Source organism: Schistocerca serialis, chromosome 4 (genome assembly GCF_023864345.2).
Source record: "Schistocerca serialis cubense isolate TAMUIC-IGC-003099 chromosome 4, iqSchSeri2.2, whole genome shotgun sequence".
Lineage (NCBI taxonomy): Eukaryota > Metazoa > Arthropoda > Insecta > Orthoptera > Acrididae > Schistocerca > Schistocerca serialis.
In genome coordinates this window covers 232718248-232738449 of record NC_064641.1, presented here as the reverse complement: position 1 = coordinate 232738449, position 20202 = coordinate 232718248, and the positions used below count along the sequence as shown (strand labels likewise).

Sequence of the window (20202 nt, the reverse complement as noted above, 5' to 3'; positions counted from 1 at the left end):
CCCTGTTCGCAATGCAACACAATGCAGCCGTTAGGAAGAAGAAGTACTATCGCACATTTAATAAACTCTACACGTACAACAGAGGAGACTTGGTGATGCTCAGGAGTCATCCCAAGTCCTCGAGTATCAAAAAAGTCAACAGAAAGCGGCAACTCTTGTATACAGGACCACATAGGATTTTAGAGATACCACATGACGGGTGTTACCTGTTGGCACACCCGGACACAGGAAAGATAAGAGGGTTGTTCCCGCACAAGGACTTAAAACCGTTTATATCCAGGGATACTTAAGGGTTTAAGTCTAAAATGTGTAGTGTGTAAAAGTAGATGTAAGTTGTATGCCTAGTTAGTAAGATTTATTTAATGTTTATTTGATTTTATACCTGTGCTTGTTAGATATAGAGTAGTTGCTAAGTGTATGTATGAGTGAGTTGTGACAGAAGGAGAATACTGCACTTAAACAAGTGCCGTGACAGAAATGAGATTAGCAAATGAATCTGCGTAAGGACGCTCTGCACAGGATAAACCTTGAAAATGGAGAAAGCATTGTGCATGGTCGTCGGACGCGCAAATTAACAGCGAGAATTCTCGAAAAAAAAAAAAAATTCAAACAGAATAATATCGCTTAACTTCCACACTGATTCCAGCTTGAAGGTGCTTGCAGGTACACCCGCTCGCAAGCAAGGCAGCTGAAAACGCAACAATGACAACAGTTTCTCAATCAGTGTTGAATGAATAAATAATAGACATGTCGTAAAACCTACTGAACTCACGGGTCCGGTATGACCAACTGGTCAACACTTTAAATAAGAGGTGACAACTAGGTCAATCACTGAACACTAAGTGATAAATGAACCTAGAAGGAACTCTAATTGTACCATATCTATGTATATACATAATATTAACATATAAAATGGAATGCAAATTTATTATGTAATTCTAGTAAAATGCTATAAACCTTGTTCCAATTTAAAAGTGACTATCCGAACGCTCAAATAGTGAAAAAACGGATGAACTGAACTACGAATTGGATCGACATAAAAGTGTGAACAGTTAACTGTGCAATAACACAACATGTGTGACTGTGTTTAACAGTGGATGACTGTTCTGAAAGTATAGTGAACAAAGGAATAAAAATTAATAGCTCAAATGGTGTGCCTTTCCCAGAAAACAATTTAGATGCGAAACATGATAGACATTCACAATGTGGATAAATGTTTCGGCAAAGAAGTGAGACTTTTGATAAACGGAGCCCTAGCAGTGGACTGAGAAAATACGCTATAGGTAGCGCACAGCGAACTGTGGTTTCCAGACCGGCAGAAGCGCGCTAGAAGCGACGCAGGCCAAGTGATATGAAGCGATAAGTGTCACCGCAACGTACTCAACCGAACACTCACCATAGTGACATAGTGACTGCGATCAAGTGACCACTTAGCTTAAAACTACAGTTATGTTAAATCAGTGTAAAATATGTAAGTTAGTACCAGAACTTATTTAAAGGCCTGGAACTCGTTCGTTCGTACATTCTTACAATGCATTACGTAAACAGTGAACACGAGTGACTGTGGAGTGTTTAATGAATTTTCTTCCAACACTTATAGCAGGTATATTTACTTTATTATGCTGATGAACTGATACTCGGTGAAATCGGCGGTTGTCCTGTCCACGCAGCGGGCGCGGCGCCACGCCCACCGACCGGCAGCTGTTCGCGCCTACGTCACCGCTTGGGCCAACGAACCGGCGCCGGCTGCTACAAGCGGTCACATACGCTATCGTCTACGCCAGAAGCGACACCTCGCCAGACCAACAACAAACCGCCGTCGGCAACGTTTATTTCGATCAGATCCAAAAATGTTGTAGTCGACGATTAACTGATATACCACGTAAAATGGTAACAGTCAAAAACACAAAGCCTAAAACAACTATCTGTACAAAAAAAAGACTGTTGGACGTTATGTAATTTCATGTTTTAGTGATGATTTCTTGTAATGTAAATGTATACGTATATATTTGTCTGTTAATTTGTGTGCATGTGCTATACATTCAATGTAAATCAAAATTAACCGTAATAACAACAATCCGAAGGCTCCGGGCGGGGTTTTTTTGGCCCGTTTTTTTCCTTTACGCCTGTAACCCGAATGGGGGAGCGTAAGTCAAAGTGCCTCGGGTCTGTAAGATACCGGATTGTTCCTATTCATAATAAAACAGAATGACAGATGGGACTGATAGACGTACTCAACTGTAATTGTGACAACCATAATTGTGTAATGAACAGAGTATTGAACAGTGAATTGAAATAGGTGGGCCAAACATAAACTTTTGGCCGTCCACAAAACTGAACTAAATATAAAACCGTAGTGAGTCTGTACATAAACAGTGGACTTTATTACGTACACCCTCACTAGGGGGTCCATGTGACGGTACGTCACATAAATATTGACATTTTTAGCGGTTGTAAAAATGGTTCAAATGGCTCTGAGCACTATGGGACTTAACAGCTATGGTCATCAGTCCCCTAGAACTTAGAACTACTTAAACCTAACTAACCTAAGGACATCACACAACACCCAGTCATCATGGGGCAGGGAAAATCCCTGACCCCGCCGGGAATCGAACCCGGGAACCCGGGCGCGGGAAGCGAGATCACTACCGCACGACCACGAGCTGCGGACTAGCGGTTGTAAATCGTAGTTTACGTATTTTATGAATATAATTAGTGTAAAACATATAGTTAGTGTTCTTGAAACAACTGATATGCACCGATAGCACCTTTATTTAATGTCTATGAAAATAAAAAAGGATCGAAAGAGACGCGATTGTACGGCCGAGGAGGAAGGACGTATTTTGCGGGAGACACTGGTTTGTTTCGCTATACGGAAGGCAGCCATTGAGCGGCTACACATATTTTATGTAAGTTATTCATATTCATTGCCAAAACAAATTTGTTATTATTATTACAAAGTGAATTTTTTGTAATAGTTGCAACCTCAAATGCTCGCAGTGGCTAACTATTTTTAATAAGCATTTTTTCAGTAATTTGCGCTGCGAGAAGCTCATCTTCCTATGCAGCCTCTGGTCGGCCATTACGCGCCCAAGTATTAATTTATTTTTCAGTGTTAACAGTAACTGTAAATGCGAGAGATTTCGTTATAAGAACCTTTTTAAATTGCAATCGATAATTAAATTACGTTAAAGTTCATGTTTTCAAACTATACAGATTCCATGAGTTCAGTAAGTTTCATCTTGGCCGCTCCACGGCAACAATCGAAATTCTCTCAGGCCTTGCTTTGCAATCAATAAATAGAAATTAACAAAATTATATTCAGTTCAGTTAACGGCAACTATATTTTAGTCATCACGTTCAAAATCTAAAGCTGTTACATGAATAACTGAGGCCCTTGAAGAACCCGTTTGATATTTACTTATGCATGTAAGTAAAAGTGGCTCTGAGCACTATGGGACTTAACATCTATGGTCATCAGTCCCCTAGAACTTAGAACTACTTAAACCCAACTAACCTAAGGACATCACACACATCCATGCCCGAGGCAGGATTCGAACCTGCGGCCGTAGCAGTCGCGCTGTTCCGGACTGAGCGCCTAGAACCGTTAGACCACCACGGCCGGCAGATTTCAACTAATCTCTAACAGTCTTAAGAGGCAGTGTTCAGGACTCTAGGAGAATACACTACTGGCCATTACAATTGCTACACCTCGAAGATGACGTGCTACAGTCGCGAAATTTAAGTGACAGGAAAAAGATGCTGTGATATGCAAATGATTAGCTTTTCAAAGCATTCACACAAGGTTGGCGCCGGTGGCGACACCTACAATGTGCCGACATGAGGAAAGTTACCAACCGATTTCCCATACACAAACAGCAGTTGACCGGTGTTGCCTGCCGAAACGTTGTTGTGATGCCTCGTGTAAAGAGGTGAAATTCGTAACCATCATGTTTCCGACTTTGATAAACGTCGGATTGTAGCCTATCGCGATTGCGATTTATCGTATCACGACATTGCTGCTCGCGTTGCGAGATCCAATTACTGTTGGCAGAATATGGAATCGGTGGGTTCAGGAGGGTAATACGGAGCGCCGTGCTAGATCCCAACGTCCTCGTATCACTAGCAGTCAAGATGACAGGCATCTTATACGCAGGGCTGTAATGGATCGTGCAGCCACGTCTCGATCCCTGAGTCAACAGATGGGGACGTTTGCAAGACAACAACCATCTGCACGAACAGTTCGACGACGTTTGCAGCAGCATGGACTATCAGCTCGGAGACCATGGCTGCGGTTACCTTTGACGCTGCATCACAGACAGGAGCGCCACCGATGGTGTATTCAACGACGAACCTGGGTGCACGAATGCCAAAACGTCATTTTTTCGGACGAATCCAGGTTCTGTTTACAGCATCATGATGGTCGCATCCGTGTTTGGCGACATCGCGGTGAACGCACATTGGGAGCGTGTATTCGTCATCGCCACACTAACGTATCACCCGGCGTGATGGTATGGGGTGCCATTGGTTACACGTCTCAGTCACCTCTTGCTCGCATTGACGACACTTTGAACAGTGGACGTTACATTTCAGATGTGTTACAATCCGTGGCTCTACCCTACATTCGATCCCTAATAAACCCTACATTTCAGCAGGATAATGCACGACCGCAAGTTGCAGGTCCTGTACGGGCCTTTCTGGACACAGAAAATGTTCGACTGCTGCCCTGGCCAGCACATTTTCCAGATCTCTCACCAATTGAAAATGTCTGGTCAATGGTGGCCGAGCAACTGGCTCGTCACAATACGCCAGTCACTACTCTTGATGAACTGTGATATGGTGTTGAAGCTGCATGTGCAGCTGTACCTGTACACGCCATCCAAGCTCTGTTTGACTCAATGCCCAGGCGTATCAAGGCCGTTATTACAACCAGAGGTGGTTGTTCTGGGTACTGAATTCTCAGGATCTATGCACCCAAATAGCGTGAAAATGTAATGACATGTCAGTTCTAGTATAATATATTTGTCCAATGGATACCTGTTTATCATCTGCATTTCTTCTTGGTGAAGCAATTTTAATGGCCAGTAGTGTACTACAGCCGCACATTTATCGCTCCCATAGGGACAGTGAAGACAATATTATACGATCTGTATCACGTACAGAGGCATTTACGTAGTGAATTTCCCGCGCTCCACATCACAATATGTGGCACATAGGGGAGTGCTATCCACAAATGGTTCAAATGGCTGTGAGCACTATGGGACTTAACATCTGTGGTCATCAGTCCCCTAGAACTTAGAACTACTTAAACCTAACTAACCTAAGGACATCACACAACACCCAGTCATCACGAGCCAGAGAAAATGCCTGACCCCGCCGGGAATCGAAACCGGGAACCCGGGCGCAGGAAGCGAGAACGCTACCGCACGACCACGAGCTGCGGACTGCCATCCACCACACGGAGTTTGTGTAGGAGCATAAGCTATCACTTTTGGGCTATAGACTACATATCTCCTTCTTTTCATGTGATACTTTCATTTAGATACGTATTATTGTCTTTTACTTCTTATTGTGATGTATTTTAGCATTTCATGGCGGTATATAAGAGAATTCAAAGCCCAACGCTATTCATAGCAATGCTTAATCCATATTTAACTATGAATGTTGTCGTTGTGCGTAGACGAAAACTGCAGAGGATTCTGCAGCCTTTTGTTAAATAGTCACACCGGTTTTAGTCAGATCACCGAAGGAGAGTAACGTCTGGCGTGGATAGTAATTGTATGGTTAGCCGTATGGGTAAAGTACGTGCTGTTGGCTATTTTCCCTTTGCTTTTACGGCGAAGGTGAAATGGGATGGTGGCGTAAAATTCCTGACCACCAGACCTCAGTTCGATGTCCTGGATTATATTCTAAACCTTTTGATGTGTCGACAGTAGTGCCGACACAGTGTGATTTGAGGGGACCGCAATGCACGCTATAAACACACGAAGGATGGCGTGAGGTCTGAAACAGGATACTAAATGAATGCTATAAAGAAAAGTACGTAGCTTCTGGAATACTTAACTTTAATCCATCCTTGTTGTACATCGCTCTTGACGATACAAGTGAGACTCTTTAGGTACAAGCTATGTAAGGCTAATGGCGCCTTGCTAGGTCGTAGCCATAGACTTAGCTGAAGGCTATTCTAACTATCTGCTCGGCAAAGGAGCGAGGCTTCGTCAGTGTAGTCGCTAGCAAAGTCGTCCGTACAACTGGGGCGAGTGCTATTCCGTATCTCGAGACCTGCCTTGTGGTGGCGCTCGGTCTGCGATCACACAGTGGCGACACGCGGGTCCGACATGTACTAATGGACCGCGGCCGAATTAAAACTACCACCTAGCAAGTGTGGTGTCTGGCGGTGACACCACATTCCTCCCCCGCAAATCGGCGGACGGTCATGTTATAAGGCTTCCGCCCGCCGTGGGAGGACCCCATGTTGACGTATGCGACGAGGTGGGGAGCCTAACAACAGGCGAGGCTGTGCCACCCTCACCCGGCCATTCGATCCGAGGGGAGCTAGGAAACGCCTGAAAACCTACTCCAGGATGCACGTCAACATGCGGTGTATGCGCCCGTAAAGAGACAGGAGGGGCCGAAGGGTCGACCTCCATTGCGTCGGGGTACCCGACGCGCGAAGACGCCATGTGGTCCGGAGCGGGCAAGAGTTCCGTGGCAGAGGACAGCTGGTCACGGGAAGCGATCGGCGGCGCGTGACCCAGGGAGGCGCTTGGCGGTTGCAGCGAAGCGTCCACTGCGGGCGGCGCCGGCGGGAGACCAAGCGGCGGCGGCGGCGGCGGCGGCGGCGACGCGTCGCCATGGGGCAAAATGGAAGGCAGCGTCGGTAACACCTGGGGATGAGGCGAGCCAGTAGATGGGTCCCCAGGGCGCTGGCCGGACGGCACCGTCGCTGAAAGCAGACGGGGAGCGGATGAACCCGTGCGACGACAGAGGCGCAGCTGATTGAGATGCCGACGCACCTCACCAGAGGCCCCCAAAACCAAATACATCGCGCGGCCGAGGCAGCGAAGAATGCGCCCTGCGAGCCAACGCCGTGAACCGCGAAAGTTGCGATAGAACACAACGTCGCCTGGAGCAAAAGCAGGAGTCTGCCGCTGCACAGGAACCTGATGCGGCGGATGCAGCAAAGACATCAAGGTTCGATGAGGACGACTGTGGAGCAACTCAGCCGGCGAGCGACCATCTCGGGGCTGAGAGCGATACGAAGACAAAAAGAGCAACAACGCATCCTCCCGAGAATGCGACTCTTTCAACTTCAACATCTGTGACTTGAAAGTCCGGACCAGTCGTTCAGCGGCACCGTTTGACTGAGGCGAAAACGGCGCGGACATCAGGTGTTGAATACCATTGGCCTTGCAGAATGACTGAAATTCTGCGGACATGAATTGTGAGCCATTGTCGGAAACAATAATCTGTGGAAGACCTTCAATGCAAAAAATTCCAGACAACGCTTGGATGGTGGCAGATGACGTCGTGGAAGACATCCGGACAACAAAAGGAAAATTACTAAAAGAATCGACCACAACCAACCATCGAGCATTCCAGAATGGACCAGCAAAATCGATGTGCAAGCGTTGCCAAGGGGAAGTGGCTTTCGGCCATGCAAAGAATTTCCGCGGCGGTGCGGATTGTTGTTCGGCACACGCCAGGCAAGAAGAGCACATATTCGTAATCGCAGCATCGATTCCGAACCAAGTACAGTGCTGACGAGCAAGTTGTTTCGTTCGCACTATACCCCAATGTCCTTGGTGGAGAAGCCGTAAGACAGAGGACTGTAACGAACGTGGGACCACGACTCTGGACTGATCATTATGAGAACGCAACAACAAAACACCACGTCGTACAAAAAGTCTCTCCTTATGAGCAAAAAATCGGCTCCCCAACGGATCCTCGATCCGTGACTTTGACAAGGGCCATGGCGTAGCAACAAAACGCAAAACGGTAGCAAGGACAGGGTCAGCAGCTGTGGCTGTAGCTACACGACCAAAACCAATCGGAAACAAGTCGACCACGTCATCGGTTTCCGAATCAATGAACATGCAAGCAATTTCGGAAGAATCGAATGCTCTATCCTCAGCAACAGGCAAACGGGACAACGCATCAGCGTTTCTGTGCTTAGCAGTGGACCGATACAAGATATCGTAGCGGTACTGCAAGAGGAAAATAGATCAGCGAATAAATTTCTGCGCTGTACGTGGAGGTACAGGCTTGTTCGGATGAAAAAGCGATGTCAAAGGTTTGTGGTCTGTGATGATGGTAAAGTGACGACCATACAAGAAATCATGAAGCTTTGTAACACCAAAGACGAGAGCCAAAGCTTCTTTCTCTATCTGCGAGTAATTTCTTTGCGTAGACGAGAGCAATTTGGACGCAAAGGCAATAGGGCGATCATGCGATCCATCTTTGTGCGCAAGCACAGCACCGATCCCGAAATCCGATGCATCTACCATCAACAAAAGGGGTTTCTGGGGATCGAATGGCGTAAGGCAAGTATTAGAAAGCAACGCCGATTTCAACTGGCGAAAGGCGCGTTCGCATTCCGTCGTCCAGACGAACGGAACACCTTTACGGCGTAAGCGATAAAGCGGAGCTGAAATGGAAGAGGCATGCGGGATAAAGTTATGATAATAGTTAATTTTTCCCAACACACTCTGCAGCTGCTTCAAATTCTGCAGCGAAGGCAAGCCGTGTATGGCACGGAGGTGCTCTGGACTGGGATGTATTCCTTGTGCATTTATGACATGTCCCAGATACGGTAAGTCACGAGCAAAAAAAACGCATTTGTCCTTCTGCAAGCGAAGACCATTGTGTCGCAATACCTGAAATAACGTTCTTAGATTTGCGAAATGTTCTTCTGCTGTCTTTCTGGAGATCACAATATCGTCCAGATAGTTCGCAGCAGTGGGGACCGACGCACAAACAGTTTGTAAATATTGCTGAAACAATGCAGGGGCGGATGCACACCCGAATGGCAGTCTTTTGAATCGGTACAAACCAAGATGCGTGTTAACCACCAAGACGCGCTGGGATTCCTCGTCCACTGGTATTTGCAAGTACGCATCTGCTAGGTCCAACTTTGAAAAATATTGACCCGGGCACAGTTTATCAAAAAGATCTTCCGAGCGGGGTAAAGGATAAGTTCCAATCACTAATTGAGGATTCACTGTAGCCTTGAAGTCCACACAAAGTCTCAATTTTCCAGAAGGTTTCGGCAAAATTACTGAGGGTGAGGCCCAGAGAGAAGCTTGCACAAGTTCAATTACACCTTGTGATTCTAAATCGTGTAATGTTCTTGCGACCTCATCACGCAATGCGTGAGGAACATTGCGCGCTCTGAAAAATTTCGGTTGCGCGTTGACTTTCAGTTCCAAATGTGCTTCATAGTTCTGAGCGCAACCTAAGCCCGGTGCAAAAATGTCTGCAAATTCTTCACACAGACGAGAAACACTGTCTGAAGGCACAGTCTGATTCACTGATAGGACCTGATGTACTACAGACATGTTAAACAACTGAAATAAATCTAAACCAAACAAGTTCACTGCAGTAGAAGAACGAAGAACGTAAAATGACACAAGTTTTGTTTGTCCCTTGTATGTTGCAAGAAGAGTGCACTGTCCTAACACAGGGATATGCTGTCCTGAATAACTAGTGAGCTGAACATTTGCGGCACGCAATGGAGGTTTGCCCAGTTGTTTGTACGTGTCGTAATTGATCAATGAAACTGCAGCTCCGGTATCGAGATGGAATGGTATGACCGTGCCATTAAAGTCCAAATCTACAAAAAGTTTATTGTCCTGCTGACGATAAGAGCGACTGTCTCGTGCAATTTGAACTGATACCGGTACAGCATCACTTGCTAATGGACGTGATTTCCAGCGACGTCGACGCACACATTTTGTGGGACGAACACAGTCACTGTGAGAGAAAGTGGCACTGGACGGACTGGAATTAACTACATGAATGTCCACGGGCGAAGTTCCACGAGCCTGAGTGTCCTTAGTTCGATTTCGGCGTGAAGCAAAGGGCCTGGAATGATTAAGAGCGTCTGATCTGAGCTTTTTCTGGCAAACACTTTGAACATGTCCTTTCTTATTACAGTAAAAACAAATAGCTTGGCGTGACGGGCAATTGTCACGCGAATGTCTAGTTGCACACCGCGGGCATGATTTCACTGCATTTGTATGCTTGCGCGGCACACGTGGAGAGCTAGGCGGTAGCTGCGCGGACGAGCGCGAGGGCTGTTTATCGTTCCGTGCAGCGCGCCCGGCGGCCCGGTTAATGTGACACACGGCTGGCGAAGTTGCAAATGATTCCTCTGCAAAGTCAAGTGTGTCTTGTCTATCTAATATGTCTATCACTTGTTGAAGGGAGGGATTAACTAGTTTCAAAATCTGTTCCCGTATACGAACATCAGAAACGTTCTGTGCAATTGCATCATGGACCATAGTATCTGAATAAGGGAGTCCACATTCACACTCAAAAGCACAATCCCTTGTAAGGCCTTGCAAAGTTGCAACTCACTCCCGATTAGTTTGACCGGCCGTACGTTTTGTACGAAAGAATGTATACCGTTTTGCAACTACATTAACTGTTTCCTTGAAATAGGCCTCTAAAGCAGACAAAATTTCTTCGTAGTACAGAGTTGCTACGTCGCGTCGGGGAAATAATTTCACTATCACACGGTACGTTTGCACCCCTACACACGACAATAAGTGAGGCTGCCGCTCGTTACCTTGAATTCTGTAGGCGGCGAGATGAAATCCAAATTGGCGTGACCACTCCGTCCATGTTTCCTTAGCTGGGTCAAATGGCCGGAACGGGGGTGCAACAGCATGTTGTGGCTGCGGTAGCAGTGAAGCGGCGGCCGGCGCATCGTTTTGCATTGCACGTTGACCCTGGACGAGCTGTCCAAGGGCATCCAATAACGCCTGCGTCTGCCCGATTCTGCAAGCGATAAAATTCGGACAGTACATCTGGAGAAGCCATGACACAAGTAAATGTAAGCAAGTAGAAAGAACAAGACCCTTTTTTGACTCGTCGCCATATGATGTGTCGACAGAAGTGCCGACACAGTGTGATTTGAGGGGACGGCAATGCACGCTATAAACACTCGAAGGATGGCGTGAGGTCTGAAACAGGATACGTAATGAATGCTATAAAGAAAAGTACGTGGCTTCTGGAATACTTAACTTTAATCCATCCTTGTTGTACATCGCTCTTGACGATACAAGTGAGACTCTTTAGGTACAAGCTATGTAAGGCTAATGGCGCCTTGCTAGGTCGTAGCCATGGACTTAGCTGAAGGCTATTCTAACTATCTGCTAGGCAAAGGAGCGAGGCTTCGTCAGTGTAGTCGCTAGCAAAGTCGTCCGTACAACTGGGGCGAGTGCTATTCCGTATCTCGAGACCTGCCTTGTGGTGGCGCTCGGTCTGCGATCACACAGTGGCGTCACGCGGGTCCGACATGTACTAATGGACCGCGGCCTATTTAAAACTACCACCTAGCAAGTGTGGTGTCTGGCGGTGACACCACACCTTTCCGCAGCGTCTCGTGTAGTGTAGGCATCTGATACTGTCGATGGTGAGCCGTCCGGCGAAAGGTGGCGCTAAGCTCTGCGCCCCCTTGGTGCTATTCGAAAGGAGTAGGCTGTGTGTCGGTACTGGATTTCACTTCTCCCATCTCTCATCACCATTCACTACAGTCATGACCCCACGATTCACACACACACAATTCTCATACTTCGCGAAGGCATGGCGCCATCGTGGGCAAACTGCAGAAAAACCTAGACAGCTGAACCTGCCCTTCCCGAATCTCCCAACCAACAGCGCCTAAGTAGTGTATTCGCTCACTGCTCGTTGAAAGAGATGAAATTTCAGGAGGTAGAATGAAAACCTGGGGATACTGAGGCAGGTACAAACACACAGAATAAGTGGTGCGCTGCAATACAGGAGTTTTTTGTACTTACAGATTCGCTTCTTACGTCGTTTTTCTAAATATTTGGTTTCATCGTTCTGACTCAGTAACTCGGAAAAATTTGTTACCTTTTCTCCCTACAAAAGCAACACTTCATTTAGCTAACAAAATCAGGTTCTAGACTTCTGTAATCCAATACGTGGATGAAAATAAGAGTAGATGACTATCTTCTTAATCATAACAGCAGTCGTTCCCCGCTTACAGATGGATTTCTGCCCAGTCATTGCTTCGGAAAGAAAGTCACCGGGTAAAACTGAGACAGAAACTAGCAGGACTGCCAGCATTTGAACTCAAAATAAACTGTCGCCCCCATCATCCCCCCCCCCCCCCCCCGCCCAATCATGAATCATGTTACATTCCTTAACATCTTTCGGGACAATACGACAGAAGGTATGTGACTGGCCAATGCAAAACTTCAGGGGAGTCTATGAAAGACGACATACAGATCCGACCCAGGTTTCTGATGTTTTTCATTGGTTTAGAAGCCCCCAAAATGTTCTTAATCGTTTTTCAATTGGGTGATGTAGGAAACCTGTCAAAAATTTCCTTCAAAATTAGACTCCTGCTCAGCTCCGCAGAAGAGCTGAATTTCGCATAGAAAGTCTGAATTATCATGTAAAAGCGACTTTGCTGTAGAAAATATTCTAATGTTGCAGTTCCTATCTGACAATTTCTTAAAACTAGAGTATCCATGACGACGTTTACTTCTTGCCTTCTCTTACAATACCACCATTGATTATACACATGTGTGCTAGTAGCTCTTCTGGAATCTGTCTGGCACTCTTCTCAAACTTGTCAGTCTCTACAAACATGCAGACATCGGTGGCTATTAATTCTCGTTGTCATTTTCTTCTGACAGAAATCATTTGTATGTACGCATTTACATGCGCAACCTAACGTCGCACGTAGTGTATTCAGTGACATGTATGGCAATTTTTGACCAATCCGCATATGATATATTTATTAGGTATTTCAGTGCACAGTCAGACGGTATTGGAAATGCGTCGTGTCCACAGTTGTGTGTAATGGATCAAGAAATGTTCAGTTACTCATAAAGAGTGGAGGATATTCTTACAAGGAAGAGTTTTACACTAATAATTTAAAAATGAAATTATTCTTCTGGGCTAACACACAGTAAATGTTACTACTTACCCGAGGAAGTGGCTTCCGTTGTTTCTCTAGATGTAGTCCCGTCACCTCAATGATATTAGGCAACAGTGGCCGTGGGTAATTCACGCTGAAGTGGTTGTTGACAATAAGAAGGCTGAAGTTTCTGTCAATTTCTTTCACAGGGGGGTGATCAGGGCCAAAATATTTCCTAATCAGTTCATTTTGCGATGGCATTGTTACGTAGTTCCATATGTAAAATATTCGAGCCATAAAATAGGCATTATATAGTCTTTCCCAGAAAGACATGTGGTCTGTGTAGCCAACCAGCAGATCGGGACAGTATGCTGGGTTGTTGGGATTTCCATAAGAAGCGAGAACTGGAGTAGGAGCGGCCAGAGACACGTAGCCAATTGTTGGTGGGGATCCCAACTGGTGAATCAAGCCATAATAGCAATAATATACTAACTGCTCCAGAATAACTACGTCGAAAGACGGCTGGGACCTGCAAACAAAAGTAAGACATCAAAACATCTTAGTATTAAGCATTTTAGAATGTAAAACATATCGCTCAATTCAAACATAATTACCGGAGAAAATCCTTCATCTGTTGGGATTCTAACTGGATCTCACACGTCGCCTTTCCTGAAGGAGACCATCTTTCTATGAATGCAACTGGACTTCGGTCTGACATCGAAGTAAAGTCAAATGTTTTTCTCCAATAGTCGTATGTCATCGATACATCAATTTCTGTAAAATTCTGGATGTTTTTCTGTAGGAAAAAATGTATTTCAGTAGATACGTCCCACAAATATATTACATGTTCAATAACGAACTACACAATGGTGTCCAACTTCTAAGTGTCGGCGTGAAAAAGGAAAACTGAATGAGAAGAATCTGAAACTCATTCTATAACTACATTACGCAGTCAGCTGAGTAGCTGTAAGTATGTATAACACTTGACACGATATTCTGTTCTTTTCTTTACTGCATGAGCTTGTTTGTCAGTGGACGTGAGCTTAAGAATTACCTGTAACAGACTTCGAATAGGTACGTTATTTAAAGATAACGCATTGCAGAGGATCAGGAACACTTTTTCCCGCCATATGTACATCGTCTGTACACTGGTTTACTGGCTACAGTGCACACGTGCATAAAAGTACGCCAGACAACGACAATCGTCACAGCTGAGCTTGCTAACGTATGTCAGTATGGTGTTTCTCCACTCTGAGGTGTGTGGCTCGAGACCGGGCGTTGGAATTAATTTTCATCTCTTGTATTTACCTGACAAATGAAATGCGGCTCATGTGTAGTGCCCTTGAACACAAGATTTTGCGCCAATAACCTGGACTAAATACTGGAAGTCCCCATAACGGTATATGGAGTGAAGGAATGACAAAGTGTTGACTGAAATCCGTCCGATAGATGGGAATGTTAAGCTGGGTGGTCCCTTTGGTGCCTGTTTGAGAAGAGGCTACGTGCTGTCACAGGTTTCACTCTCCTTCTTCTCACATTTTCATACAATACAAATACGGCATTATACACTACTGGCCATTAAAATTGCTACACCACGAAGGTGACGTGCTACAGACGCGAAATTTAACCGACAGGAAGAAGATGCTGTAATGCTGTATATGCAAATGATTAGCTTTTCAGAGCATTCACACAAGGTTGGCGCCGGTGGCGACACCTACGACGTGCTGAAATGAGGAAGGTTTCCAACCGATTTCCCATACACAAACAGCAGTTCACCGGCGTTGCCTGGTGAAACGTTGTTGTGATGCCTCGTGTAAGGAGGTGAAATGCGTAATCATCACGTATCCGACTTTGATAAACGTCGGATTGTAGCCTATCGCGAATGCGGTTTATCGTATCGCGACATTGCTGCTCGCGTTCGTCGAGATCCAATGACTGTTGGCAGAATATGGAATCGGTGGGTTCAGGAGGGTAATACGGAACGCCATGCTGGATCCCAACGGCCTCGTGTCACTAGCAGTTGAGATGACAGGCATCTTATCCGCTTGGGTGTAACGGATCGTGTAGCCACGTCTCGATCACTGAGTGAACAGATGGGGACGTTTGCAAGACAACAACCAACTGCACGAACAGTTCGACGACATTTGCAGCAGCATGGACTATCAGCTCAGAGACCATGGCTGCGCCGGCCGGTGTGGCCGAGCGGTTCTAGGCGCTTCAGCCCAGAACCGCGCTGCTGCTGCGGTCGCAGGTTCGAATCCTGCCCCGGGCATGGATGTGTGTGATGTCCTTAGGTTAGTTAGGTTTAAGGTGTTCTAAGTTCTAGGGGACTGATGACCTCAGATTTAAGTCACATAGTGCTCACAGCCATTTGAACCATTTGAAACATGGCTGCGGTTACCCCTGACGCTGCAACACAGACAGGAGCGCCTGCGATGCTGTGCTCATCGACGAACCTGGGTGCACGAATGGCAAAACGTCATTTTTTCGGACGAATCGAGGTTCTGTTTACAGCATCATGATGGCCTCATCCGTGTTTGGTGGCATCGCGGTGAACGCACATTGGAAGCGTGTATTCGTCATCGCCATACTGGCGTATCACCCGGCGTGATGGTATGTGGTGCCATTGGTTATACGTCTCAGTAACCTCTTGTTCGCATTGAAGGCACTTTGAACAGTGGACGTTACATTTCAGATGTGTTACGACCCGTGGCTCTACCCTTCATTAGATCTCCGCGAAACCTTACATTTCAGCAGGATAATGCACTACCGCAATTTGCTTGTCCTGTACGGGCCTTTCTGGACACAGAAAATGTTCGACTGCTGCCCTGGCCAGCACATCCTCCAGATCTCTCACCAATTAAAAAGGTCTGGTCAATGGTGGCCGAGCAACTGGCTCGTCAGAACACGCCAGTCACTATATTTGATGAACTGTGATATGGTGTTGAAGCTGCATGGGCAGCTGTACCTGTACACGCCATCCAAGCTCTGTTTGACTCAATGCCCAGGCGTATCAAGGCCGTTATTACGGCCAGAGGTGGTTGTTCTGGCTACTGATTTCGCAGGATCTATGCACCCAAATAGCGTGAAAATGTAATGACATGTCAGTTCTAGTATAATATATTTGTCCAATGAATACCCGTTTATCATCCGCGTTTCTTCTTGGTGTACCAATTTTAATGGCCAGTACACATACCCATTACAATCACCTACACTTAACAGATCCATTTAAGACACAACTCTCATATTGTCACGAACTGCGAAGAAAGGGATCATACAACGAGGTGCCAAAAGACCTCCTAATATCGTGTCGGACATTCTTTATCCTTGGGGAAGCGCAGCAACTCGACGTGATATGCACTCTACAAGCCGTTGGTAGTCCCCTGCATAAATGATAAGCCTTGCTGCTTCTATGCAGGATTTTGTGGGCGTTCTGACCTCTCGACTGTGTCCCATAAATGTCCAATGGGATTCATGTCGGGCGAGATGGGTGGCCAAATCAAATCGCTGTAATTGTCCAGAATGTTCTTGAAACCAGTTGCGAACAATTATGGCCCAGAGACATGGCAATTTTAATTCATACAAATTCCAATGTTGTTTAGCAACATAACGTCCACAAATGGCTGAAAATAGTCTGTAAGTAGCCGAAGATAACCGTTTCCAGTGAATGATCAGTTCCATTCCATGTAAACATAGCCCGCACCATTATGCAGCCGGCCACCACTAGCTTGCACAGTCCCTTATTGACAACTATGATCCATGGCCTCGTGGGGTCTGGGCTACAATTGAACCATACCATCATCTCTTATCAAATGAATTCGTGACTCGTCTAACCAGGCCACAGTTTTCCAGTCTCTAGAGCCCAGCTGGTATGGTCACGATTCCAGCTGTTAACTGAGGCACTCGTCTCGGTCGTTTGCTGCCATAGCCCATTAAAGAAAATTTCGCCTCATTGTCCTAACGGATATGTTCGTCGTGCGTCCTACATTGATTTCTGCGATTCTTTCACCCAGTGTTGCTTGTCTGTTAGCACTGACATCTCTAAGCAAAACCCGCTGCTCTCGGTCGTTAAGTGAAGGTCGTAGGCCACTGCGTTGTCCATCGTGAGAGATAATAGCTGAAATTTGGTACTCTCGGCACACTCTTGTGGCTGTGAACCTCGGGATATTGAATTCGCTGACGATTTCCGAAATTGAATGTCCCATGCGTCTGACTCTAAGAACTATTCCGCGTTCGAAGTCGATTAATTTCCGCCGTGCGGCCGCAATCACTTGGGAAACCTTTTCACATTAATTACCTGAGTACTAACGACAGCTCCGCCAATGCACTGCCCGTTTCTGCCTTGTGTAGGCGATACTATCGCCGTCTGTATGTGTTGTAGTGCGCTGATGAAGCAAATCCTTCTCTATTAAGCTGCTGAATTTACACATAGGACTCTCCCAAGCCAACAGTAGCACTGAACTCTCTTTTGCGACGCTTCTGACATGCACAGTAAGCAGTTTAGTGATTACTGATGTGTCGTATTGGGATGGTCACACTTTTGTTTGTCATCGAGTGAATGTTTCTTCTTCTGTCGACTACAGAGATGGCTCAAATGGCTCTGAGCACTACGGGACTTAACTTCTGAGGTCATCAGTTCAAATGGTTCAAATGGCTCTGAGTACTATGAGACGCAACATCTTAGGTCATAAGTACCCTAGAACTTAGAACTACTTAAACCTAACTAACCTAAGGACATCACACACATCCATGCCCGACGCTGGATTCGAACCTGCGACCGTAGCGGTCGTGCGGTTCCAGACTGAAGCGCCTAGAACCGCTCGGCCTCCCCGGCCGGCGACTACAGAGATGACGCACTGCAACCACGTGACCGAGAGATGTGGCTGAGGCTCGGAATGAAAGCGGTTCGAACCCCATCTAGCTATCTAAATTTAGAATTTCCGGGGTTTCCCTAAATCGCCACGGAAATAAACCACATTAATTCTCTCGAAAAGATAGCGGCCGATTTCATTTACCTTTTTTACTAAGCACCGCTTTTAGATCGTGCAAAAGAAGCCACCTGTCGTTAAAACTTCATTATTTAAGCGTTTCGGGTGGGGAACATCATCTGAGTGTCTACCAAACACATCACAGTTGACATGAACGCACAACATAAATATGGAAATTTGTGGTAAGTTCCTATGGCACCAAACTGTTTAGGTCATCGGTCCCTAGCCTTACACACTACTTAATCTAACTGAAACTAACATTCGCTAAGGACAACACACACACCAGTGCCCGAGGGAGGACTCGAACCTCCGACGAGGGGAGCCGCGAGAACCGTGGCAAAGTGCCGGCAGACCGCGGGGATACCGCGCGAACCGCACAACTTAAAGTTGGCCTATTAAGAATAGATGTAATTAAATCCACTGACAAACAATTTCACACAGTAAAGAAAAGAACTTAATACATAATACCATGTAAAGTGTTACTTATCGCACAACTGACTCCGTACTGCAGTTATAGAACCCAACTATCATAACATGTCACCTGGTGGCATGGTTGTACTGACGTTAGAATGCATCATCAAAAGTCAGCGGACAATTACTAAAACATTTAATGAAAATTTAGAGCCACAGAAACGTGCAAACAGAAGAACATCGCAAAGGAAGGAATATGTAGAGTTTAACATCCCATCGACTATGAAGCCATATAGGGGCAGACCATGAGCTCGGGGTAGGGAGGGATGGAGAACGAAATCGGCCGTGCCCTATACAAAGGATCTATCCCGGCATTTGGCTGGAGAAAGACAGGGAAAACATGGAAAATCTATATCTCGATGAATGGGCTGGGATTTGAATCGTCGCTTCCAAAAATGGGAGTCCGACCTTGTAACCACTGTGGCACCTCACTTTGTAACATCATAAATACGCGCATCAAAAAATGTTTTGCATCACCCCAGATCCCAGAACTACTGAAGATAGACGTTGACTGTGGATACTGTTTCGCAGTCAGTCCCTTTAACTGTTCAGAGATGTCACTAAATCCGCCCAAAGATGTGAACAACCATGCACGAGCAGCGCCTATTTGACGGACGGGATCCGACAGCCGATCAGTTCGTCATTCCACCAGGAAGGAGGTACACAGCTCTTATTGTCTGTAGTTCAACCATGCCTAGACGGGCAATACCGCGGATCCGTCGCGTCCGCATTGTTACTTTGTGACAGGAAGGGCTCTCAACAAGAGAAGTGTCCAGGCGTCTCGGAGTGAACCAAAGCGATGTTGTTCGGACATGGAGGAGATACAGAGAGATAGGAACTGTCGATGATATGCCTCGCTCACGCCGCCCAAGGGCTACTACTGCAGTGGATGACCGTTACCTATGGATTATGGCTCGAAGGAACCCTGACAGCAACGCCACCATGTTGAATAATGCTTTTCGTGCAGCCACAGGACTTCGTGTTACGATTCAAACTGTGCCCAATAATCTGCAAGATGCGCAACTTCACTCCCGACGTCCATGGCGAGGTCCATGTTTGCAACCACGACACCATGCAGCGCGGTACAGATGGGCCCGACAACATGCCGAATGTGCCCCTCAGTGGCATCACGCTCTCTTCACCGTTGAGTGTCGCATATGCCTTGAACCAGACAATCGTCAGAGACGTGTTTGGAAGCAACCTCAGCAGGCCGAACGCCTTAGACACACTGTGCAGCGAGTGCAGAAAGGTGGAGATTCCCTGCTGTTTTGGGGTGGCATTATGTGGGGCCGACGTCTGCCGCTGGTCGTCATGGTAGGCGACGTCATGGCTGTACGATACGTGATTGCCATCCTCCGACCGATAGTGCAACCATGTCGGCAGCATACTGGCGAGGCATTCGTCTTCATGGACGACAGTTCGCGCTCCCATCATGCACATCTTGTGAATGACTTCCTTCAGGATAACGACATCGCTCGATTAGAGTGGCCAGCATGTTCTCCAGACATGAACCCTTACGAACATGCCTGGGATAGATTGAAAAATACTGTTTATGGACGACGTTCCCCACCAACCACCCTGAGGGATCTACGCCCTATCGCCGTTGAGGAGTGGGACAATCTGGACCAA

General features: G+C 46.4%; 1 protein-coding gene across 1 annotated transcript in view; it reads right to left on the bottom strand.

Annotated features, from left to right (window-relative positions):
- The window catches only part of LOC126474367 (UDP-glycosyltransferase UGT5-like), a 60788-nt gene that overhangs the window by 21499 nt on the left and 19087 nt on the right, over positions 1-20202 (bottom strand). Inside the window, exons 2-3 of the mRNA XM_050101834.1 lie at positions 13729-13910; positions 13184-13643 (exon numbers count right to left, since the gene is read on the bottom strand). Of these exons, the coding sequence (XP_049957791.1) occupies positions 13184-13643; positions 13729-13910 (642 nt within the window). The remainder of the gene's footprint in view (positions 1-13183; positions 13644-13728; positions 13911-20202) is intronic.